Source organism: Grammomys surdaster, unplaced genomic scaffold (assembly GCF_004785775.1).
Source record: "Grammomys surdaster isolate TR1022 unplaced genomic scaffold, NIH_TR_1.0 126036, whole genome shotgun sequence".
Lineage (NCBI taxonomy): Eukaryota > Metazoa > Chordata > Mammalia > Rodentia > Muridae > Grammomys > Grammomys surdaster.
In genome coordinates, this window is record NW_021620849.1 from 3,249,130 (window position 1) to 3,273,738 (window position 24,609).

The 24,609-nt window shown below is 48.8% G+C and overlaps 2 protein-coding genes across 3 annotated transcripts; both read right to left on the bottom strand.

Annotated features, from left to right (window-relative positions):
• Positions 1-2,518: 2,518 nt before the first annotated feature.
• Wdr73 (WD repeat domain 73) lies at positions 2,519-12,593 on the bottom strand. The gene is made up of 8 exons (XM_028754825.1): positions 12,512-12,593; positions 11,969-12,036; positions 11,669-11,757; positions 9,976-10,064; positions 9,390-9,454; positions 4,976-5,140; positions 4,319-4,684; positions 2,519-3,154 (listed from the first exon to the last, which is right to left on the bottom strand). Exons 1-8 carry the CDS (start codon positions 12,550-12,552, stop codon positions 2,922-2,924), a joined length of 1,116 nt encoding a protein of 371 aa, XP_028610658.1. The 5' UTR covers positions 12,553-12,593; the 3' UTR covers positions 2,519-2,921.
• A 987-nt stretch (positions 12,594-13,580) lies between these two features.
• Nmb (neuromedin B) lies at positions 13,581-18,549 on the bottom strand. Of its 2 annotated transcripts, none has more exons than XM_028754843.1 (2): positions 15,453-18,549; positions 13,581-13,848 (listed from the first exon to the last, which is right to left on the bottom strand). In XM_028754843.1, exons 1-2 carry the CDS (start codon positions 15,615-15,617, stop codon positions 13,783-13,785), a joined length of 231 nt encoding a protein of 76 aa, XP_028610676.1. In that variant the 5' UTR covers positions 15,618-18,549; the 3' UTR covers positions 13,581-13,782. The 2 variants fall into 2 exon arrangements, with proteins under 2 accessions (XP_028610676.1, XP_028610678.1); XM_028754845.1 differs by having other exon boundaries at positions 13,581-13,853.
• Between the last annotated feature and the right edge of the window lie 6,060 nt (positions 18,550-24,609).

Genomic DNA, 24,609 nt, shown 5'->3' on the forward strand with positions numbered 1-24,609 from the left:
TCTCTCTCTCTCTCTCTCTCTCTCTCTCTCTCTCTCTCTCTCTCTCTAATCCTGACCTCAGTGTCCTTGCTGAGTCCCGGTGACTTTGCCTGCTGTAGGCACCCTCTGAGTGGGCACCTATAACATTTGTCCTCTGGGTTGGTTCATTTCCTAGGATCCATTTTGCCCAGGTCTAAGGCTGGCCCTGGGCAGAGCGAGCGAGCCATGTCCTACACCAGCTGTGTTCTGCACCATGTGTTAAGTGCGGCCGTGTGTCTGCATCCTCGCTCTTCCTGCTGCCAAGTGCAATCCAGAACCACCTTCAATGCCCTGTGCGTGTCACTGACGGGCCTCAAGCCTGTTTTCTCAGTTGTATTCCCATTTACTCCTAGGGTTGGGGCTGTGTCTTTACCAATGATGTCCCCTCTGCCTGAACACAGGATACAACTCAACTGTCACCTTCCCCATGCGAACCTGCTCTCTCAGCAAGCACACGTGTGTAACTGAGCCCTTGCTGTCAGGACATGCACCCCTTCTCTAAGCGAGGCCCTGTGTGTACAGCTCAGTGTCTCATCCTAGTACCTAAGCCGGTGTGTGAGGCATTCAGGAATGTCTGGACATGTCGAAGTGAGACAGATGGGCGCTGCAGCATCCCTGTTTCCACAGCTGCCTCCTCATTCCTCCAGATCCAGCCCCCCTTTCCAGGACAGAGCTGACCAGAAAGCATGTGGCCTGACAGTCTCCCTCCCACCAGCAGCTGTGAGCATGTCTAGCCTTGTCCCCTTTCGCCAGAGGGAAGAAGACATTTCTCTAGCTAGCTTCTGTCAGTGCTCTCCTGACTCCCGGCACATAGACCAGGCTAGACTAGGTCACAAGATGTGGAACTAACACTAAAAAAAAAAGGAGGGCGGGAGGTGGGGAGGAACACAGACAGACACACCTCTGAGAGTCAGAAACTCCCTTTAGTCGCTGGCTCCCACTGAGCTAGCTGTACAGTCTACTGTCCTGGGACTTGAAGGGAAGGCTCTCACTCTCTTTAAGGCCCCTCACAGTCCTAGTGTTCTCTTTCAGCTAATGCTTTCCCCCTTCAAGGGTCCACCACTGCTGCCTGTGGCCTGAGGTTGCCTCTCCTCACATAGCTCGTCTGAAGGGAAGTTTGCATTGCTTCTGTGAACCCCTGTGAACGCAACCTCTGCATGAACCTTGGAACCTGTCCTGATCTCCTGTCCTCCTGTCCCTGTACTTTCTGTAGCAGTTGGCCCTCTTCTCTGTGGACCGAGGAACCTGGCTCTGGCCAGACAAGAAACCTGCAGTTCTTACCTGGAGGCCTCTGGCCTCGAGACTTCCTGCAGCCGTGTACCTAGCTGTGCAAGCTTCACCCTCCTTCACTTCCTCTGCAGCACCAAACTGCAGCTTCATCACCCCGTGGGTGTGGGTTTGCTCTTCCTGGTCAGACCCTGGCAGATACAGTTCAGCAAAGCACCTTCTCCATTCACAACCAACATCTGAATCACTCACTAAGCTTTCCCAGAGTGAAATACTAGAGTTCAGCTGGCGGCTGCTGGTAACCCGGACCTCAGGGGGAAACATGAGCTCTGCTTTGTAACATGTGCCAGTTTCTGAGATGTAAATACTCCCACAATGGCCAATTTCATGCTATCAGCGTGTCACTGCTGAGCACAGAGGGGCAGGGGGAGGCATGGTATGAGCTTTAGGAGTGGGCGGGGATGACGGAGACTGCTTCCCAAACTCTGAGCGCAATCCTGTCGTGAGGCTGCGATTCTCACAGCTCTCCAAAACCTGCATCAACTTCACTGCTACATAAACAACTAATTCCTTCCCCTGCTGCTCTCAGTGTCACAGGCTGGGATCCGACTCGGGAAGCTCAGGGAGGAGGGGCAGAGTGTCTGAGCTCTCAGCCTGGAATTAGAGGGAAGAGAATCTACATCTGTGTCTACATCTACTGGGGATGGCCTCAGGAGGCTGAGGAAGGAGGCTTGCAAGTTGAAGGTCAACCTGATTCCTTCCTTACACAATGAGTCTGTATTTCAAAAATAATATATAAAAAAGTAAATGTTACTTTAAAAAATTGCTGGGCTTTTCTTAGCCCAAGTATTTTTAAGTGCTGTGGAAGGAAGAGTGTACCCTTGCAAATTCATACACTGACGTCCCAACCCCTAGAGAGAATAAGTTTGGAGCTGGGGTCCAGGAACTACGGTTAAATAAGGTCAGAAGGATGGGACTCTTATCCAACATCGAGGAAGACAGAGCTTACTCCAGTCAGCATGCGCAGAGAGGTCATGTGTGCACGAAGAAAGCAAGGGGCATCCTTTAGCCAAGCAAAGAGGCCTCAGAATGAATCCACCTTCCCAGCACTTCTTGATGCCTATACTCATGTGTGTGCGCACCCAAGCATGTACACACACACACACCAGGAAAAAGCTAAAAGAAAGCAGTTGGTACATAACTCAATACAGTAGGTCCTGGGTTCAATCCCATGTACAAAAAATAAGTAAGTAAATTCTTAACTGCTTCTTACTGGTATTCTTTTCAATGTTTATTGACCCGAGACAATGATTCCTCCTGTGCAAAAGTTCACGCCCACATTCACACTCCGGCTCTCCTGATTCTCTCCTGATTCTCTCACCATGATGCTGTGAAGACAGGAACACAGCCTGCTGCAACATACTTGGAGAGGCAGGGCTCCTAGAGACAATGGTCACTTCCAGCCATGTTATGCCATGTGGCCTACCATCTGTGACGCTCCCCACAGCACTAGGTAGGTGGTGGTTACTACACCTTCATTTTACAGATAGGAAAAAGGGACGAGAAGGGCAGGCTAACTTGCCTGAAGCCAGCAGCTGTGGTAGCCTGTGGTCACTCCGTGTCAGCCTCTCAAACACCTCCTCTTCAGAGGCCCGTGGGGTAAGCTGCTGCTGTCATTAGGAGGCCTGGAGGTCCACCCAGTCCCACACATGCAGAGAGCCATCACTCGCTGCAGATAACAAAGTCCTGGGTTTGCGAGGGTGCCAGGTGTGGGTGGTGACCAGAGGAGCAGAGTCAACCTCATTTCCATCCAGGAAGATGTGGCCTTTATGAGTGAAAAGAGGCTCCACTTGGGTTTTCTTTCCATCCCATGAAGTGACGTCATAGATTTGTACTGTCCCATCAAATCCTGGAGAAGAACGCGGAAAGAGAGATGTGACCCTACTCTTTCTCGGAGGCTACCCAGAGGCCACCCACAGAGAAAGCTGCACCTGCACCAGTGTGGGGATGTCTCCATGAGCAGCTGTGGACAGCCATCACATGTCCACATATATGTGATAGTATGTATCACATCCCCAGGCCTGAGGTGGTTGTGTGCACTGTGTGGAGGTCAGTGAGGTAAACCTTAGGTAAACCAAGGAACAGTGTACCTTGTCTTTTGTCACAGAGTCTTTTCATTGGCTAGGCTGGCCAGCCAATGAGCCCTAGGGATCTGCCTGTCTGTCTTCCTGGTGCTGGAATTGTAAGCACATGCCACCGCAGCCAGCTTCCCCCACACCCACCCCATATATACACTACATATATGTAGGTTTTCAAGACAGGGTTTCTCTGTGTAGGACATCCAGCTTTTTACACAGGTTTTGGGGATCAAACTTAGGTCCTCGCTTGCATGGCAAGCTTCACTGAGCTATGCCCTCAACTTCACAGATGCCTGTGACATCTTTATCCTCATAACAGCATCTCCACAGGAAAGGAAGCAGCAGAAACTTTCAGGTTGCTCCAGATCCCAATTCCTCCTCCACCCCTGTCCCTCAGAGGAAGCCTCGTCTCTCTTCAGTGTTGTCCTCTTGTCCATCTGCCCCGTCCCACCCTGCTGTCCTCTTCCTCTCCCTGGTACAATGCTTTTTCTCTTCTTTCTGGATCCTGGAACTTTCCTTTTTGTGTTTGCCCCAGACCTTTCTCACTGGCTCCTGGATACCCCCACTGAACAGACCCTCACAACGAGAATCCCCAGGCTTCAGGAGCCTGCTGTTGTGGCTATAGCTAAAAATACAAGCAACAAGCAGCTCACTGAGATGCTGTCTGGTGCAGCCTCTGGCTGTTCCAGACCTTACTGTCTACAAGTCGCTAGACACACCTGAACCTCTTCGAGGCTTGTAAGAGCCACTGGCAGTTGCTGCAAGTTCAGTGGTCAGGATGGGTGGGGTCTGCCTTGAGGAATCCGAAGACCACAGTTAGCATTCTGATAGGAACCTAAACTCCTGCAGCCAGGTTAACTGTGGGGCTACAGGCTCCTTCCCGGCACCTACCATCCCCGGAAGAGAGCAGTGGAGTAAGAGTTTCTCAACAGTACCTGAAATAGCCAAGCAGTTGTCCAGGCCTGGAGCCCAGGTCACCCGCAGCAGCTCTGGGTCAGGGCTGGGTTTGAACACTGGGCACTGGGCTGAGCTCACAGGATGACAGAGATTCCGGGGGTCAAGGAGACAGAGCTGCCCATCTGAGCCAAGGCTGGCAATGCAGGGCCCAGGGCCTTGGCCCTTGTTCCTAACTTCTGCACACCATCTCTCTCCCCCAGAGCCAGAGCTGGGGCTGCCAGTCTCCAATGGTGCCCACTTCTGGCGGGTGTCCACAAGTCCCAGCCGACCTGAGGTACCACAGAAAGCAAAGCTGTCTGCGTCTAGGACCTGAAGGCTGCTCAAGGACTCACTGTCAGTTGTACCTACAAGACAGAGGGCAAAGAAGAAAATGTGCTGGAGTCAGGTGGGTCTGGTGGGTGGCAGGGCTGGAGGGCCGTGCCAAGGCCCCTGTTCACACCCTTCCCTCATCTTGCCAGTCTGCTCTGCTGGAGGCTGCTGGGCCCTGGAGGCCAGGGTTGGCAATGCATGCTCCAGGTTTACCCAGCATCTGGCACAGAAATCTTGAGAGGTGTCTTCCAGTGGCTGAGCCCGGCTGAGGGACAGAGATGGCTGGATGGTCAGAGATCCTTTCTGTACCGCAGCAGTGTTAGTACCTGAGCTGTAGGTGACCTTCTGGGATTCTATGTCCACAGTCCTCAGGCTGCTGAGCCGAGCCCCGTGGAGGATTCCAGGTGCCATAGAGCAGAAGACAGACACCCGAGGCCAGAGACTCTCCTCTTTGTCCTGCACATCAATGGTACTGACAGCTTCAATGACATCTGAAGCAAAGGGAAAGAGGCCAAAGTGCGGCGTGTCAGTGAGGGCGGCTGGTCAGAAACCTTCCCTGACATTTAGAAGGTCAGGGAGAGGGAGCTAAGGGCTTCGAGCCAGTGCTGAGACAAAGGCACTCTGGGTTTGTTCACATATCTCAAGCTGCCAGAATCTCTTTCGTGTCCTCATAAATTATCTTAGGAGCTGTTTTTGCAAACGGCAGACAGTGAGTCACTGCAGCCATCTTGAAATCACACGGTCCTGACATGTCTGATGGAGGAGAGAGGGAAAGGAAAGGAAAGGAAAGGACGCGCTGCTGATGTCAGTCACATCTACAGTGAAATGTGACAAGCACCAGATTCATCAAACAGTCCTGCCTCTTCCAAAACATGCTCTGTGACCTCGAGGCCTGCCAGACCTGGCAGCTCCCAGCTGCGCTGCAGATGTCACAGATGAAACGGGGAAACCAGGAAGGGCCACCTCTCAAACAAAATGCAACAGAGATGCATTTTCAACTAGAGTAAAATTTTAGTTTAGTTTTCATCTTTAAATATCACTTACTTCGCTTGTGTGTGTGTGTGTGTGCGTGCGTGTGTGTGTACCCTGGTGCCTGTGTGAAGGTCAGAGAACAACTTGCAGGAAGTTAGTTTTTTTCTGTCCACTGTGTGGGTTCTGGGATTGAGTTTAGATTGCCAGATGGTCAGGCTTGGCAGCAAGCGCCTTTGCCTGCTGAGCCACACTGCTGGACCTTCTCTTTTTTTTTCTTTTCTTTTTCTTTTTTTCTTTCTTTTTTTTTTTTTCTTTTTGGTTTTGAGACAAGGAAGTCCTGCTACGTGGCCCAGACTGGCCTCAAACTCCTTCTGTCTCTGTCTCCTAGTGCTGGAATGAAATACATTTTAGTTTTTTTTTTTTTGTTGTTTTTTTGTTTTTTTGAGACAGGGTTTCTCTGTGTAGCTCTGGCTGTCCTGGAACTCACTCTGTAGACCAGGCTGGCCTTGAACTCAGAAATCCGCCTGCCTCTGCCTCCCAAGTGCTGGGATTAAAGGCATGTACCACCACCACCCGGCGCATTTTAGTTTTTGTTTGGTTCTCATTTCTGTGGTTCACTAAGTGTCTCCACCTCAGGTTGCTTGGTTAGCTAACTGTTTCTAATCTCTGTGTTCTCTATCATTTGATTTTCTTTTTCTCTTTCTCTCTTTCTCTCTTTCTTTCTTTCTTTCTTTCTTTCTTTCTTTCTTTCTTTTTTTTTTTTTAGTTTTTGGATAGTTCTCACTATATAGACCAGGCTGGCCTCAAACTCACAGAGGTTCATCTGCCTCTGTCTCCTGAGTGTTGATTCATTTGATATTTTCCTCGATGTCACTGTAATAGTTTGGAACAAGTATTTGCTGCACAAACTACTGAAAAGAGAAATCTCGTTTTCTGCTTTGTATTTTCTTTCTCCAAAACCAGAACCCACTAGTCCATGTCCACACGCGTGGAGACAAAGCTCTGTGTGCTTTTCAGTTCTAAAGGTCGGGCCTCGGGGAGAACAGTGGGTAGACAGTGAGAGATACCACAAGGCAACAGGAGTGAGCGCTCCCTCCAGACACTTCTGCACTGGGAGCAGGGACGGCTGGGCTCCCAGGGCTCCCGGGGCATTGCATCCACACTTCTCAACACAGCTGAGAAGTGCTTGCAGCAGACACAACAGCTGAGCCTGGGGCTATTAGCTGGTCTCTAGGGTGCATGGAAAGGCTGCTCTCCTGGGCCATGCTTCCCTGACTCCCTTACACTGATCCCAAGGAGCCTAAAGCTCCCAGGACCTACTGCTCTGAGCTGGAAGAGGCTTTTCAGCTGCTGGAAGGGAGGAAACCTATTTCAAAGATTTAGCATTAGCAGGACTGGAATTACAGTTCACTGTTGGAGCAATGGCCTCTCCATCCAGTACCATAATAATTGCACACACACATAAAACAAGTCCAGCCTCTCTCTCCAGTCAGTACGAAAGTATATCCTCTAGGAAATCCCCACCTAATATATCAAAGTAGCACGTGAAGATGCTCAAAGAGCCGGGAGGCATGGTACACACTTGGGAGAGAGACCAGCTTGGTCTACATGAATAACTTCCAGGACGGCCCCGATTATATAGTGAGGCCCTGTCTCAAAAAATAAAACAAAAAAAGCAAGACATTACCACCATACACCAATGAGAAGAAAACCACCAAACTGGGATACATTTTCAGCAAACATATCTACTAAAGAACTTATATCCAGCACATACAAAGGACTTTTATAACTCAAATAAGTGAGTGGCTTCACAATCACATGAAAGATGTTCAGTGGAAAAATGCAAACAAAAGCTACAGTGATAAACAACACCACACCCGCTAGAATGGCTTTAACAAAATAGCCAGGGTTCGGGACAAGTGCTTGTCCAGCAGGCATAAGGTTTCATTCCCAGGCACTCAGAGACAGCGACAAATGTTGCTGAGCACATGGAAAAATGGTAATTTCTGCACACTGCTCGTGGGACAGAAATGGAACTATTCTGTAAAACTGTGTATGTGTGTGTGCGTGTATGTGTGTGTGTGTGTGTGTGTGTGTGTGCGCGTGCGCATGCGCGTACCTGCATGAGTTTGTGCACATCCTACCGAGTTCTGAGGCGGTCAGCCCATGAGCAGACGTAACACAGGACTGTGAGCTACCTGACAAGCAAATGCACTGGGAACCAAACCCAGGTCCTCTGCAACGGCAGGAAGAGCTCTTAACCACCAAGCCATCTCTCCAGCCTCAACTTTTAATTATTTAGAAACAACAACAACAACAAAAAAAACCACCCATAAATTTACCACATAATTCAGCAATATATGTCCATATCAAGATTTGTACATTAGGGCTGGAAGAGACAGAAAAAAATGTGCCATACCCATACAAGGGCAGAGTGTCAGCAATAAAAGGGGACAAATCACTGATGCACGCTGTAACACAGACAGTCTTAAAAAGCATCTGCTAAGGGCCAGAGGCCAGATACAAGAGAACGCATGAGAGGGTTCACTGGGAAGATGCTTTTCAGAACAGGCAAGTCTACGACAGAGAGGATATATTAACAATGTGTGGGGCAAGTGTAGGTGTGAGGTTAATAGTAAATGGTCTGACAGATCTTTATGGAAATAATTAAAAATGTTCTAAAACTGATTTATACTGATGACTGCAAAACTTGGCAAATTATCTTTAAAAATCAATGACATGTACACTCAAAACAGGTGAATCATCTGGTAGGTAAAGCATACTCCATTAAAACAGCAGCAATAAGCCCGGTGGAGGTGGTGAATACTTTTAATCCTAGCCTTTAATAGGGAGGCAGAGGCAGGCAGATCTCTGAGGCCAGCCTGGTTTACATGAGGAAGTTCCAGGACACCCAGGGCTAACAGAGAAACCCTGCCTCAAAACATCAAAAACGGCATCAACAACAAAACACCCCAGGAGCAACAACAAAAACCTCCCAGTACAGGTAGGCAACACAGGGAACTGAGAACAACCACACAGACAAGTGTGGAGAGCACGAGGCCAGGGATGAGTGCAGAGCACGTGTGTGCAGCACTGAAGCTGGCAGACGTAACAGCCACTGTGCTGTGGTGGCAAGCTCTGTGGAGGCAGTGTGCAACGGACTTCCTGCTGTGAGATGCTGCTCCCTGGGGGAGGGACAGGGACGGATGAATGGCTGCAGCAGGCTAGAGGGATACATGCTCTGGTGTCTGCCTGACAAGGACCTGCAGTCCCATTGCCAGTCCCCACAAGGGGACTCCCTAACACTCTGACAAGAGACACTTCCTGCTCCTCCTCTGTGCCCCTTGGAAGCAGTGTGATCACTGGGTAAGAAACTGGCCAGTGAGCGTCCTGCTCATTTGCGACTTGCTTTCCCCACAACTAGCACACTGTAAAAGGAGGGACCACCTCCAGGCCACCTCCTCCAAGAACTGAGTGCTCCCAAGTGGCTCTAGCTCAGCCCTTCCTCTGTCCTTGTCCAGCAGAGAGGTCCTGCCTCTCTAGGTGCCCTGCCAGCAGCTGGGTTGGTAAACTCGACTCCTGGAGGAAGTTCAAAGAGGCCTATTAGGCCTGTCTGCTAGACTGTGGATGCTAACTCATCTTTGTTCCGCAAAGAAGACAGAGACTGTGCTGTCCCCTCCCTTAAGTGCTTTTTTCACTGGCTGAGAGACAGGAGTGTGTGAGTCACTTTACTGAAGCCTCACCTTCCACCACGTGAACGTCACTTACCGTTGTCCTCTCTAACTTGCCACACTTGTATGTAACACCCTGGAAGCCCACTGGTCACCAGCAACCTGTTCCAGAGAGACCGAAATCTTAAGTCCAGACAGGGGAGCTTGCCCTCACCCCAGCAGCCTTTCCTCTCCAGCCCACTCAGGAACCCTGAGACCAGCTGCCATCACTCAACAGATGAGCAGGCTCACCCTGCTTTAGGGACAGGATCACAACTCAGAGAAAACCACAGGCTGAGCCCAGGCTGCCACAGGTCATGACGGTCACCTAGAAAGGACACAAGTAGGAAGCCTGAACACAGAACCCTGAGACCTGACCTTCTAGAGGGGTCTGTCAGCCCTCAGACACGCTTTAGTGTATGTGGTCCCTGGAGTAACTCCATAGACTTGTAGGCTCTATTAATCAAAATGTCTGCTAAGCTAACGATTTCTTTAGATGCTAAGTCTGTGTGTTGCACCGCCTCATGTACACTCACCTATGTCTGTACCCTGAGAAGTGGGCATGCTGATAAAAAGATAGACACTGCAGAACATTTCCTGTCATCCCCAAAGAATGGAAAGTCTGGGACACGGACTGGCCATACCTGGTATCTGGCACGTGCTTTAGGTCAAAGACAGATGTGTCTGAAAATCCTCCGTGGCGCACTTTGAAGTCCCTCTCTGGGTATAAGCCCTAAAATCAAAGGGGCGGGGCAATCAGACAGCACCAGCTTTCCTTTTCCTTTCTGGCTTCTCTAGGCAGGGTCTCTGTGTAGCCCTGGCTGTCCTGGAACTCACTCTGTAGACCAGGCTGGCCTGGAACTCAAGAGTGCTGGGATTAAAGGTGTGTAACAGCACACCTGCTCAGCACCTGCTTTTCAGATGAGCTCTAGGGGAGGCCATCGAAGTCACTCAGCTGGACCTCAGCAGGGTCCATCTGCATGTGTAAATATCTACATGTTCAGCTTCTTTCCTTCCTGCCTGTCTCTGAGCCTCCTTCTAGCCTGTCCAGGACCCTGGATTATGGGGCAAAACAGTTTACACCTTCCTAGAGAAGTCACAGAAGACAAATACCCTCACCCAAGAAAACAAGGATTACTATCACTAAACAGTCATCCTCCCGCTAGAAGCAAGGTGGGTCCCTCTAGCAATAAAGACAAAGCAACCACGCAACAAGTGTTGACTCTATTAGGCACATCTGTTTTTCTTCCTCCCCCCACCCCCCCTTTCTTTTTTTTTTTTAAAGACTTATTTATTTATTTCATGTGTGAGTACACTGCTGCTGTCTTCAGACACACCAGAAGAGGGCATCAGATCTCATTACAGATGGTTGTGAGCCACCATGTGGTTGCTGGGAATTGAACTCAGGACCTCTGGAAGAGCAGTCCATGCTCTTAACCACTGAGCCATTTCTCCAGCCCCCACCTCCCCTTTCTTTGAGACAAGTTCTGACTGTCTAACCCTGGCTGGCTAGGAGCAGCCACTAGCAACACTTACACAGCCACCACTCACACATTCTCCCCCTACTTCAAACACAGATCCTACACCTTCATCCCAGGTGACCTTACTCATCCACACGGCTTCCACTACGACCCCCACGCTGACGGCTCCCTACTCTAGCCTCTGGGATGGCTTGAGCCATCTGTGAGCACTGCATCACCGGCTACTTCTCAAGGCTCTGTATCTATTTCTTAAATGTATGTATATGGATGTTTTGCCTGCATGCATGACCAGATACCACATGCACAGTTGGTGCTCTTGAAGGCCAGAAGAGGATGCTGGATGCCCTGGACAGGAGTTATAGAAAGTTGTCAACTGCAGCAGCTGCAACGTGGGTGCCAGGAATCAAACACAGGTCCTCTGGAAGAGCAGCTGGTCCTCTGAGCCCCCGAACCATCTCTCCAGCCCTTTATGTCTGATAAAGACTGCCCTTTACCTGTTGCAGCTCTCTTGCCAACCACCTGACTTTCCTCAGCGTTCACCCCTATGCACAGGAGCCTCTTTCTACTAGACTTTGGTTTTGTTTTTCTTTTTTGAGACAGGGTTTGACTGTGTAACCTTGGCTGTCCTGGAACTTGTTCTGTAGACCAGGATGGCCTGGAACTCATAGAGATTCACCTGCCTCTGCCTCCCAAGTGCTGAGATTAAAGGCGCCCAGCACCACCGAGCGGCCCCTTCTGTAGACTTTGTAAGGGCAGATCCCAACACTTGTCAAGCATGGTATCTTGTGGGTGTAACAGGCACTCCAGAAACGCATAATAAACTGACACACATACTCAGCTTCTCTGCTTACCTTACCTGGTTTTCCTTTACAGAGAGTCTGAGAGGTAGTATCAAATGAAGGATCTCATTTTTTTTCAAACTTTCATAACCAGCAACAAAGACTCCTTAAACAAAACAAAGTGACAAAGTGTTAGAAATATCGTGGATCATGGCTAGATTTATACAGTTCCCCAAAGGATAAACACCTTCCCCATTCTCTGAGCACCCTTGCTTTAGGGGATGGAAGTTGAATGGGTCTCTCTAAAGGTTCAGACCTTAAAACTCAGCCTGAGAGGCAGAAACCCATCCCTTTTAGTGACAGACAAGGTATATTACCTTTTTCACCAATCCACTCAAGGACTCGAGTGGCTCCTGAGAGGTCAAATGCATGGAAGTCTTGGTACCTGCAGGATAGGGATACAAAATCACGAAATGCACAGCTAACCAAGAACTCTGAGATCGCTGAAGGATAGGTGGAACCAGGCTCTGGAGTTAGGTAGACATGGGGCTGAATCTTTTTTTTCTGCATTTTATTCCCTGGTGTATAGGACCAGGCTGGCCATAAGGAACCGAGCCTTGGTTCCTCACCTGTGGAACTCCTACCAAATTGATTTCCCCAAGTTGAGATGACCAATCAGTTGGAGAATCTGTGTTCAAGTTAACCTAAAGGCCGGCACAAGGTAACCGGTCATGTGTGCTGTATCTGTCCTCGCAAGCGCGGATCTGGTTACATTATTTGCTTACAAGGGACCGAGAGTCCCAGAGCTAGAGGCCCGAGACCAGAACCTCCGTCCGTCTGTGCCGGGGCACTGCCCGCGAGCCCACAACGGCTCGCACCCTCTCCCATTGCCCATCAGACCCGCCCACGGCCCGATTTACAAGCGCAAAGACTCCACCAGCCAGTCCTCTGCGAGCTCCATAGCAACTGTGGCTTCCGTCGCTCCACTTCCGCCAGCCCGACTTCCTGGGCAGGCGCGCGTTCTCGCGAGAGGGCGTGGTCTCCCGCCTGGCTGGGTCGTGAGCGCTCCGAGCTGCGCGAAGCCCCGTTGTTGTTTCTTAGGTTCTGTGTGCAGAATCCGGGTGAAAGCGACGCAAAAAAGAAGGTTCATCGATGTCAGCTACAAGCAGGATCGGAGACATCAAATATACCCATGTGTACTTAGGATCAAGTATGTGCAGCCAGAGAGCTGTCAGTGTCCCAAAGCCAGGTACAATACAGACTTAATTGGAACTTCAGGTGAACAGTTTATTTAAAAGTTTGTGTGAATATGTCCCCGCCGGATACTTTAGGATTTTTTTTTTTATTTTAATGAAAGGAATCTTGTTGGGCTGGGGATGTAGCTCGGCTGCTAGAGTGCTTGCCTGGCATGCACGGAACTAGTTTGACCAACAAACAAAACCCCCCGGCGGGGTGGCGCATAATTTCAGGGCACAGGGGGTAGAGGTAGAATCAGAAGTTTCAGATCATCACTTGATTACATAGGGAGTTCGAGGCCAGTCTACGATACACAAGACACTATCAATAAAGTATCTGACATTCCAATTTAATTTTTATTCGGTAACTTTGGCAACGTGTACACGGTGGACCCTACATCCAGAAAATAAGAGCACAGCAAGGCTGGATTCCAGCGTGGTTCTCTCCCGTATGCACCAGGTACAGCACTAAAGTTTGCCATGGGAATCAAAGACAGGGTGAATGTATCGTAGTGTAGGCAGCCTCCCATTGCAGGCGAAGAAACTTGAGGTAGCAGAACTCACGACTGGCGATGGGTCAGTGCAGCCAACACAATACCTAATTGCTGAAAGTTGGCAACCACTCATTGTCTGGCTGGTGCTATGGTGAAGGGTAATGGGGCTTTTCCAAGACCACCCATTTCTCTGAATGTGCCACCCCCAGAGCCCTTCCCTCTTTCCTCAGATGTGGGTGGAAGGAAAGGTCCAGACATTCTGTGTAAAGAGCAGCATTTTTATTCACAACTTCACCAGGGAAGCAAGAAATACAGCAGGAAAGACTTTGTGTCTGTTGTCAACATTCCTGGTGATCCAACCAGAAATCACAGTAACAGAGTAACACATTTGAGCTTGGGATTTACATCCAGAGGAGGCCACTGCTAGGGTTCCATTCCTCAGCTTCTCTGGACGGACACATTCTAAGACCAGCATCGTGTTTGTTCCATTATTGGCATCACTTCTGTAGTATCGGCTCCTGCAGTCTCCTGTACTGAAGGCAAAAGAGAAGACTTGAGCTTGGAGTCCACACATCAGGGATATGCTGGGTGTACACAGGAGGGCAGCAGCAGGCTCTCAGCTCAGCCTCTGAGTGAGAACCTTTCTCCCTGAAAGACCTGAAGGGTCAGGGGAATACTTTTCCCAGAATATAGCCCCAACTTCACAGGGTAGTCATGACAACTAAAGGATACCACAGAAATTAAGCCCAAGGCATCAGACAAGTGTCAGCGACATGCCCTAACCCCCATGCTCTGCTCCAGACCTCACTCCGACTCTCCCTGCCACTGGCCATGACAGTATTGCTTCCTCTGAGGTTCTCTGGATTGTCTTGGTATTTCAGACCTTCAAAATAATAATGTCCCTAGGGGTGATGCATGCCCCCCCGCCCCCGCCAGCCCAGGCTTCTCGATTTTGTATCTGAGGTTCCAGGGATGTTTGCTGGGACTGGAGGTAGACCTGCTTCTAAGGAATGCCTCTTCTTTGACCATGTGCACACTGGGCTAACAGCACAGTAGGGATAGGAAGGGCATCATCAGCAAAGTCCTGCCAGAGGCTGGCAGACATGCGGTAGGAGCTCCTGCTTCCCAAGAGCTTTCTGTGTGCCCGGCACTGGACCGCACATGACACAAATGAGCCCATCTACTGGGAGGTGGGCCTGTTGTTTCTATTTGATGAAGAACACATTTCTAAGGTCACCTAGCTAAGTAGCTAGGTATGGCCCCAGCATGCATCCCACCTCGTCACCCCTTCACACTACCTTCTGAACATAGCAACAAGTACCAGGACAGTAGTGTGCAGTGGGGACACCACCAGGAGCCAAGAACGGAGGAGCTGCCACCCAACCCGGCCGAACCCCAAGGCCTTGAGCACCATAGGCCAATGTTCTACAACCAGCAGTGATTTGAGCCCACTTCCACTCATGTCTGAAGGCTTCGGTTTTGTTTTTTCCCAAACTCCTGATCTCAAACCATCCTCCTGCCTCAGCCTCTGAGGCATTTGGGACTGCAGGCAAGTGTGTTGTTCTTGGTCTAGAGGGAATTTTGGTTATCACAACCTGTCGAGGAGGGAATGTGCTACTGGCATCTGCCAGGTAGAGACCAGGGATGTGTTAAGCATCCCAAACACACAGCCCTGCAGAGCCAGTACTGCCGGAGCACTGGCATTGGGAAATGGATGGGAGGCTGGAGGGCAGGCTGGTTCTGAGTTGTCACCACTGGTAATTTCCCTTCCACCTCTAGGCCCCAGGGATCGCAGCTTGGGACACAAGCACAGACTGGGATAGCAAAGGTGGGCTTGGCTAAGACACCGACGACAGCTGGGTGGACAAGGCTGTGTGGCCTGGAGAACACTCTATTTAAGGGCTAGAATACACCTAGGCTGTGGCTTCGGACCGGGGATGGGCAAGGAGGAACTTCTTTCCCCTGCAGTCTGCTGCGTCATTTTCCCGTCTTTGGGATATTCCCCCTTTGAGCCCTGGGACCTTGGCTTTCTGGAATCCATTTGCATTCTGCTCTGGCTAGGCAGTCCCACCCTGATCATATGCTGGGTGGCTATTCTTCCGTGCACGTACTGTACTGGGAAAGGGACTTACCTGGAGTGGGGGAGCTGGGCCACTGAGGTGCATGCCTAGAGCTTTCTTTAGCAGGAGGACCCTGAGCAGATCATGACTCAGCTGTAGTCTCTGGTCCCTCTGGGTGTTAGGGGGTGCTGTCCCCACAAGTGACAGGCTTGGGGGTTCCAGACTCTTCTTTCCCATGAAGTGACCTAAAAAAGGAGGTGCCAAGGTACATGGAAGCGAGGGATGAGGACCCTATTACTATAAGCATGTTCTGGTCTATTCTACCTTTCAGCTCTCACAGAGGGAAGACAAGAAACATTCTCAACAAGAAGCCACAGATCTCTGGGTGGAGGCAAAGCTGACATCCTCAGCTTTTCCTGACCCACTGGAGGACAGAAGGGTAGATAGCCTGGTACCAGGGAGATTACCTGCCAGGGAAGGTAGTGGAGAAGGTACCTCTAGATGGATGTGCAGAGAAGACACGAGGTGAGAAGACCTGGTAGTCTGCCTAAGGAAAGGGCGACCAACTGGCAACCAGATCTAAGATGCTGGCCTGGCTCTGTCTTAAACTTGCTGAGTGGGTTAACTTAGCCAAGTCTGTGAGTGCTAGGGTCTCAAGATTCCCATCTGTAAAACTTGATAAGCCCCCGGGGTCTGCAGGAGCTTCGCTACTAAGAGCCTCCAGAGGTTTGAAAAGGAAACTGAGGACCAAGGAGAATGAGGCACGCTTGTGGGGGTCCCCTAACACTTACCAGTCGCCCAGAGGTTGCCCCGAGGGTGTACTCGAATCTTGCTTGCTCGGCTGCGGGGCTCCAGGAGATCCCAGTTGAAGGGAGCGACGCCGGACGCGAACAATGCGAAGAGCAGGAGACCACGGAGCAGCCAAGAGCTCCCTGCCTGCCGGGTCATGGCTGTGCCAAACAGGCTCTTCTCTGGCACTCTCAGGATACTAGATCCTGAAGCCCGCCTTCCAGCCTTTTAAACTAGACTGGAGCGGAGCCTGCTAGAGGAGCCGAGCTCGCTCCTCCCCGGAGCCCCGCCCCACAGGCTCCGCCCACACAGCCTCGCCTCGCTAGGGTTTCTAGCAGAAACCCACCATAGTCATATGCAACCTAGCGTGTGGCATCGCCCTCCCAGCAAAAGTAGTTCCCGAGGCCCTCCTTGGCCACAGACATAGGTTTCTGCCATCGTGTTCCTCTCAAAGCTTCTCCTTAAAGCTGAAGTGGAACAAGAAGCCCTGCTCTTGGCAGCATGTGTGTTTGGCATCATCCGGCAGAGGAAATCCAATAAAAGAATCCTGTCACCTCCTGTCTCAAACCATCTGAGCTTTGCTTGCACTGCTCTGTTCTCACAAATGGCCCACACTGGGTAACCTGGAAAACTTCTGTGCCCAGAATGGAGACAGAATGATGGGGAAGGGAACATAATCTTTTTGCTTTGTTTGAGACATGAACTATGTAGCTCTTCTGTCCTGGAACCTGCTAAGTAGACCAGATTGAGTTGAATTTACAGCAATCCTCCTGTCTCAGGTGCCTAAGTACCGGATTCCAGGTGTGAGCCACTCTAATTGGCTTGTTGTCCTTACTCCTACCAACAGCTCCCAGAAGCATTTTTCTTAATTGTACTGTGTGTCTGTGTGTATGTGTGTGTGTGTGTGTGTGTACCCACACGTGGAGGCCAGAGGACAATTTTTACAGGTTAGTTTTTACCTTCTGCTTTGTCTGAGGCAGGGTCTCCTTGTTTCTGCTGTCTGCCATCGTAGTCCAGTTTAGCAAGCCCACAGATTCGGGTTATTCTCCCACCCATCTCTCAGCTCACCATAGAAACACTGATTACATGTATGTATCAGTACATAAGGCTTGTCATGTGGGTTCTAAGAATCTGAACTTAGCTCAGCCTTGTTGCAGCAAGTGCTTTTATCCAACGGGTCATCTCCACAGCCCATATCTTATTTTTTGAGGCGGAGTCTCTTGCTGAAACTGGAGCTCACTGATTGGCTGGCCTGCAAGTCTAGGGATCCTGGGTGCTTGCCCACATCCCTGGCTTTTTATCTGGAGCTGGGAATCTGAACTCAGGTCCTCATACTTGCATGCTAAGCGCTTAAAAAACTGAGCCATCCCCCAGGCCCAGGGAAGCTTTCTGAGGCTGTGTTGCTGAGGTTCTGGAGTGTGGCACACGGGACAGAGAGAGTCCATTTCTGGCCCTGGCTTTTCCCTTCAGTCTTCTTGCTTCTCACCCCCAACCTGATATTCACACCTCCCTGCTTTCTTGTCACACTTAGCCATGCTGTTCAGATATAGCTCTTATCACCTTCCCATAATAATCATCCCCTGTGCGGCTGCCTCCCGCTTTTCTGCATCCATCACCCGCCCAGACTATCTCTTTGGTCCATGGATGTAGAAACCAAGGGAAATAGTATTTAGTGAGTGCTGACTTCCTTAAACCCTTGAAGGAACTCACTTGACAAGCTTCTCTCTTATGTTATTGGCAAAGATCACCTCAGAGGCTGCGTTACTTGCCCAGACATTTCACTGGAGTCAGGGTTCAAGTCTGTCATGATACCTTTGGGGCACTGTCTCACACACCCAAAGTGTGAGGACATAGCTCTCCCTAACATACACACACGCACACGCACGCATGCACACACTCCTGTTTCCCCACACCATTGTCTCAGCGCCAGGTTGAGTTTTGAGTTCTCTGGGACCAGAGCTAGTGACACTGCCTCTCCAGTCTCACTGCTCTTCTGCATGTGTCACTGAGTTCTGTTCTCACAGGCTCACTGATCTGAACAAAGACTAGCTCCATCTGACACACACACAGAGCCAGGAAACCACTACTCAGTGAAGAGTGAGAGTTCAGGATGGCAGGAAGCCCCTGGAGTGAGCAGGCCAGGCAGCAGCACTAACTGTACACATTACGTTTGTGCATTTAAGGTGACAGTTACACACTGAAATAATATTTTCAACCCCAAAGAGGGTTTCTAAAAATGTTTTTGGATTTTGGAGACTTATACTCACTGTGGAGCCCAAGGCTGGCCTTGAACTCAAAATCCTCTTGCTTCAACCTCTCCAGTGCTGGGATGTGTGTCACATTACTAAGCATCCAAAGAGGTTTAAAGAAATACTTGGGAATTTGGTACAGAATCCCACGATTTCTAAGAGATTTGATAATCTGAGCAAACCCAGGGAAGAGAGGGCTTTGCAACTCTAGGTTCTCTGTAGTAGCCCATTCAACTTCCAAAGATAAGTCAGGGTAAAAAGGACCCAGTACAGCAACCTGCAGTGAGAAAAGAGCAGACCTCTGGTGTGCACAGATCTTGTAAAGATGCAAACACCTGAGCTCTGCTTTCTCTCCGGGTGGAACAGAGGTTATTCTCCAGCTTGTTAAATAGGAAACAATAGCTCCTGCCTTTGTAGCCGTTGCTAGAGCAGCCGCCACCGGAATGAAGCTCAATCCCTTTGTGAGTTCTGACTGAAGCAATTTAATGGCATTTCAGTGCACCCTCTCACATTCGCAAGACCATGATGTTTTCCACTCTTTCCAAAGGCCGACAGAAGTATAGTGCCCATTTGATATGATGATGAAGTTCAGGTTGTCCACGGACACCACAAAGGTCAGCAGATTAGCAGGGTGGTCCAGGTGTACAGAAAGTAATGTCATCTACACTGAAAAGGAGAGGCTCGGAAAGGCTGATGGAATAACTGTCCGTGTGGGCATCCACCCCAGCGGGGTGCGGATCACCAGGCTAAGGCTGGACAAAGACCAAAACACAAAAACCAACCAAACAAACAAAACACCCCAGTTTTGCCCAGTAGGAAAGGAGAAGGGATAACACACGGCTGACTACAGTGCAGGGGAGAAGCAGATCACCCACAGCTTTCATTAATCCCTGCTTATGTGGAGAAACCAGGGAAGAATAAAAGTTTGTTGTAAACTGGAGAGTACTTTCAGTAGAGCGGACGGTGGGATTCCAGGAAGAGCAAAGCCTGGTGAATCTGAAGCCCGTTACCAGGAAATGTTCACGTGTCAGCAGTGAGACCAGTGTGTCCACACAACAGAGCATGGTCACACACAAAGCATGCCTGTGACAACTTGATTCCTAAATCAAAATGCCAGGGTACCCACATCACTTCTCTCTTCTTTTTCTTCTTCTTTTTTTAAAAAAGAGATCTGCCTGCTTCTGCCTCCTATGTGCTGGTGGGATGAAGGGCATGGGCCTCCACGCTTGATATTACCTCTTTTTTTTTTTTTAAAGGTTTATTTATTATGTATAGTGTTCTGTCTGAATGTATCCCTGCATGCCAGAAGACGGTATCGGATCCCATTACAGATGGTTGTGAGCCACCATGTGGTTGCTGGGAGTCAAATTCAGGATCTCTGGAAGAACAGCCAGTACTCTTAACCTCTGAGCCATCTCTCCAGCCCAGTATTACCTCAATTCTGACCAGTTCTGAGAAAGAATGCTGTAGCACTCTGGTTTTGGCTTGAATAGATTGGAAGGCTGAGAGCTTTGATCAAAGCGTGATGTCAGCTAATTTATTTACTTGCCTGACATTAAGTTCTGAGCATAAATTTGTCTAACCAGACTCCTTGAATTAAAGCAGGAATCAGGCTTACCAATCCAAGTAGCTGGGGCAAGTAAAGCCAAGGTTGTGGTGAAGTGACTAAAAGTGGGCAGAGGCATGCTGGGAAAGCCTAAGACAGGCATTTGTAAGTCAGAATGGATAGTTCGATGAAAAGGGCATTGCTTTATTATAGAAGCTTAAGAAAAACCGGAGTAACAAGACAAAATGTTAAAGACTGACCGGAGTAAGAGACTGGGGCAGGAGCGTCAGGGTAGTGAGGATATATATCAGATTTCTATTCTCTAAAGATGATGCCCCTAGAGATTTATGGGTTTACAGATCATCATGAGTAAAGTTCAAATATCTGACGTTTGTGGCTTTTTGGTTTGTTTGTGTTTTGAGACTGGGTCTCTTGTAGTTCAAGTTGGCCTTGAATCCACTGTTCATAGCTAAGGCTGGGCCTGAAATTCCTGATGTGCCTGCCTCTACTTCTCCCTGTGTCAGGATTACAGTCACGGGCTGCTATACCCACTCAGGAGGTGGCTTTTTGTAGATGTTGCCAAACTAACTATACTGAGAAACTTCTGGGAAACGGCCTCAGCAAAGTTACCAGGCTAATTTGGATAGGGGTTATTATGTAATACCACAGGGTAGCCCAAGAGTTTTCTGTCCTTGGAAACTATTAAACTTTCTATGATGATAATAATGATGACAATGACTATGATGGTGTTTTCTAGCATGGCTGCTCTGTGTATCCCTGGCTATCTTGGAACTCATAGAGATGCCTTTGCCTCCTGAGTGTTGGGGTTAAAGGCATGCATCACCACCACCCAACTTTCTTTTTATTACATTTTATATTTATTCTACAAAGCACAGAAATAGCCATTTCCTTCCTTGTACTAGATACTAGGAAACCAAGAGTAAAAAGATACAGATTTCTTCCAGCAGACAACAGAATCTTTCACTATCTTACGTTTTACATAAGTAACTGATTTCAGATCTGGTTTTATCCATTTCCACTCCAACTTATGATTTCAACTCTAATTTCATCAGTTACAATGTTATATTTTATCACATAATACTAGATTTATCTGTACAGAACAAGACAAGTACTTAAACAAATTTAAAAATAAACACAATACTGTACCAGGCACTACGGGATACCCAAAGATGAATCCAAAACCAGACCTGTCTCAATGCCTGAAGGAATCAACCCTCACTCTAGTGGGAAGAGAGACCTAGAGAAAGCCAGCTGCCCTGAGGGAATGTTAGAGAGAACAAGGACAAAGCACTGGGCAGTCTGAAGCAGGAAGCATCACCTGCACGCATCAAGAATAAGCAGCACTCCATTGGAAGCTCCCCGCATCGTTCTGTGATCACACTAGGATCCTATGTGAGAAAGGCTCAGACATGTTCCGCCCACCTAGGCAGTCAGAAAGGGGACCAAAGACTGCTCTTTACCCCTGTAGCTGGGTCTAGCTGGAAATCTGACACAGCAGATGTTCAATAAGCATCTGCTGAATGAGTGAGAAAATTCTTAGCTGCACCCCAGGCAGTGACCAGTATAAGCAAAGGTGGCATGTCTACATGGTGGGAGCCATGTGGATATAGAGAATGGGGTCTGAGGAGAGCTGAGGCAGGATGAGTCCTGAGTGAGCCTTACAGTGAGTATGGGAAGGAATGGCCTCACAATTTGTGGTAAGCCTTGATCGTTCTAGTCTCGATAACATTCCCTGATGAAACAGCATATATCCAGACATACTTACAATACCACAGGCCCTGGTATTGTTCAGTTCCAGCATCAGAGAACAGCAATGAAGGTATAGACGGGCAGAAAACAGCCTGCACTGCCTTCCTGGCTCAAAGAGCACCCCAAGGAAGGGCGATCCATGGAGCCAGCTACAATTAGATCATCCCTTAAAGCTCAACAGTGTTAGAACACTGTCATAAGGAGAGCGACAGCAGACAGTGGGTGGAATAGTCTCCCCCATGTGATGAGTGGCTAGTTGAATGTGATAAAACACTAAAGCAAGCACCAAAGCACTAGGCTAGAGAGAGAGCCTTTGTGCAAGTCCCCAGAAAAATACACAAGCAATCAAGAAAGCTGAGGCTCTCAAAACCTATGACTCCCTAGGTAAAGTGACAAATGTCAACAGTCCAACCAATAAAGATAACACAGGAAGAGTCTGCAGGCTCTTGTACAGAGACAAGAAAGCAGAGTTAACGTTAAAGGGTACTCGTGTTGCTTAGAAGGAACCATGGTGAGAGGAAGTTTTCAGATTCAGATCTGGCAAGGCCAAGAGAGAATGTACTTACTAAATAACAGGAAAGTACAAATCACTTTAATGATTCATACGCTCTGCTCACAACAACACTAATCTACGATGTTATGCCTCTGCTTCCAGTGCATGACTATACCCAGCATTTAATAGATGCTGCTTCACGCTTCTGGAGAAACAGGGTACAGCGTCTACAAAATGAGGCCCCTGCAGGAGAGGAGCTCACAACCCGCCCCGCCAGGAATCTGGCAACCATACCCCAAATCCAAAACAATGTAAAGCTGTCACGGAACAGCAGCAGCAGAACAATTATGTGTAAAGACGGAGAGACGCAGACAAGCACAGAGGAGAGAAAGAGGCAACAGTGAGGGCATCACGGACAGCGGCATGGTGGTGCTCATTCACAACTAGCTGCATCCAAAGCCTGAGCTGAGCTGGTGTGCACGGCCGAGAGGTAGGATGAATCAAACCGTCTGCTTCAGTCACAGTATACTTCAGCAATAAGAGGACCCCCCCAACCCCCAAAGGAATGGCCTGCAGTGCCCACAGATGGGATCGTGGGGGCAGGGGAATGCGACAGGGTAGGGAGGGATAAGCAAGGACACACTCAAGCAGCAGCACGAGGTAACTGCTAATGAAAATGCATGGCAAAGGGAGATGCAGGGTTAGCAGTGAGACACGGGGAAATACTGCAGCCTAGCACCTCCCTGACAGGTGAGAATTGGCTGAGGCTTGATGGACGCCCCAGGAGCGTGAGTTTATAAACGGGACGCTCGAGTCGGGGTGTGGGACTGAGCCTGAGGAAATGACACACGACCTATTAGCCAGAGCTATGAGAGCCAAGAGACCCTCCTAGTATCAAATTCCAATTTAAAGTTTTATTAGTTCTTACTCTGTTCCCAATTCCTTCCAGTGGCTGAGTCCCCCACACTTCCACTAATCTTCCCAAATCCCAAAGAACTGAGAAGTCAATTCAATTACTAGTTATGTTTCTCTGGAATTTCTTATTTATTTTAAATTGTGTATGATGTACATAAGCGTAGGGGTCCAAGGAGACCAGAAAGTGTGGGATCCCCTGGAGCTGGAGTTATGGGCAGTTGTGAGCTGCCATGTGGCTGCTAAACACCCAGGTCTTCTGTAACAGCAGTAAGTAACCCAGTGAGCATTCTGTCTCAAACCACCCCCACTCCAAGAATCATTTTAATTTCTTATATTTTCAAAAAGCTCAAAATATGTTTAATTTTTTAAGTTTTAAAGATCTAACCAACAACCACGTCTCCAGCCTTTACTTTTTTAAGTGAGTGCTTTGTCTGAATGTATGCATACATACCATATGTTGTCAGTGCTCATAGAACTGGAGATTGTGGTGGTTGTGAACAGCCATGAGGAAGCTGAGAAGAGACAAAGGTCTGACAGACCGGTCTTCTGTAAGAACAGCCAGTCCTCTCAGTGCTGAGTCATGGTCTCTCTAGCTCCACAACCCTTAGTCTTCTTATGTTTTAGCTTTCAACAATATGAAACTTGGGAACATAATAACTCTCCCCAAAATAATCTTTTTACTTTTGGCTAATAGAATGACTCAAGTGTTTTAAGTGCTTTGGCTACTTTTTAAGAAAAAAGTAGCCTTTGTAATAGGAGCTTCTAGCAAAGGAAGAAAAAAGCTAGGGCGCTGATCAGAAAGAGTATGAAGTCTATGTCTCGCAGGTGACTATCGAGGAACAGATAAGAGTAATAATAATCTGCCATGCCACTGAAGAGGCAGTTTGAGCACCCCCGGGATTATGGGAAGTAAGGTTCACAGGCTGAGAAAGCCATCTGTTAAGGGCTGGTATCATTAAGCATGCAAAGTTTGAAGGCTAAGGCCTAATTAATGGGTCTCAGATAGCAGTATTCTATATAGGGAAGGCTTTGGAAGGTTGCCTATTCCATTCTATTAGCAATACAGCACAGGCTGTCACCTCAGCTGAATAAACAGAAGCTGACCACATGCTTGCTTTGAGATTTCACATTAAACAAGAAAGGCAGAATTAGAAGTATTTTGTATTACTGCACATTGGTTTACCCTACATTCCGTTTTTCAAAATGAAAAGAAAACACAATTGGGCTTTTAGTCACTACTTAAGCCTGCATTAGAGAAAATGCAAAGCCAGCCACTTAGTCGAATGGGTTTAGGCAAATAAGCATTAAAGGAGTTGGGTGCTGGCTTCCCTCACTTACATCTGCCTCATCCAAATGCTAATACATAGCTGGAGGATGAGAGCCTCCAGTAGACAAAGGGTTAGGTGTCTTTACAGCCAGGTGAGGTTTTTCTGGACCTCTCAGTCACACCATCTGGGATTATACAAA

What these genes read in the sequence shown, in the direction of transcription:
- Wdr73 (XM_028754825.1), bottom strand. Translation starts at nt 12,552, where the DNA reads ATGGAGCTCGCAGAGGACTGGCTGGTGGAGTCTTTGCGCTT. An exon ending in TCTCTGTAAAGGAAAACCAG is followed by an intron (nt 10,065 to 11,668) that starts GTAAGGTAAGCA and finishes CTTTGATTTTAG; the next exon opens with GGCTTATACCCAGAGAGGGA. An exon ending in GCAAGTTAGAGAGGACAACG is followed by an intron (nt 5,141 to 9,389) that starts GTAAGTGACGTT and finishes CCTTTGCTTCAG; the next exon opens with ATGTCATTGAAGCTGTCAGT.
- Nmb (XM_028754843.1), bottom strand. Translation starts at nt 15,617, where the DNA reads ATGGGAAAGAAGAGTCTGGAACCCCCAAGCCTGTCACTTGTGGGGACA. An exon ending in GCCCAGCTCCCCCACTCCAG is followed by an intron (nt 13,849 to 15,452) that starts GTAAGTCCCTTT and finishes CCTTCAGTACAG; the next exon opens with GAGACTGCAGGAGCCGATAC.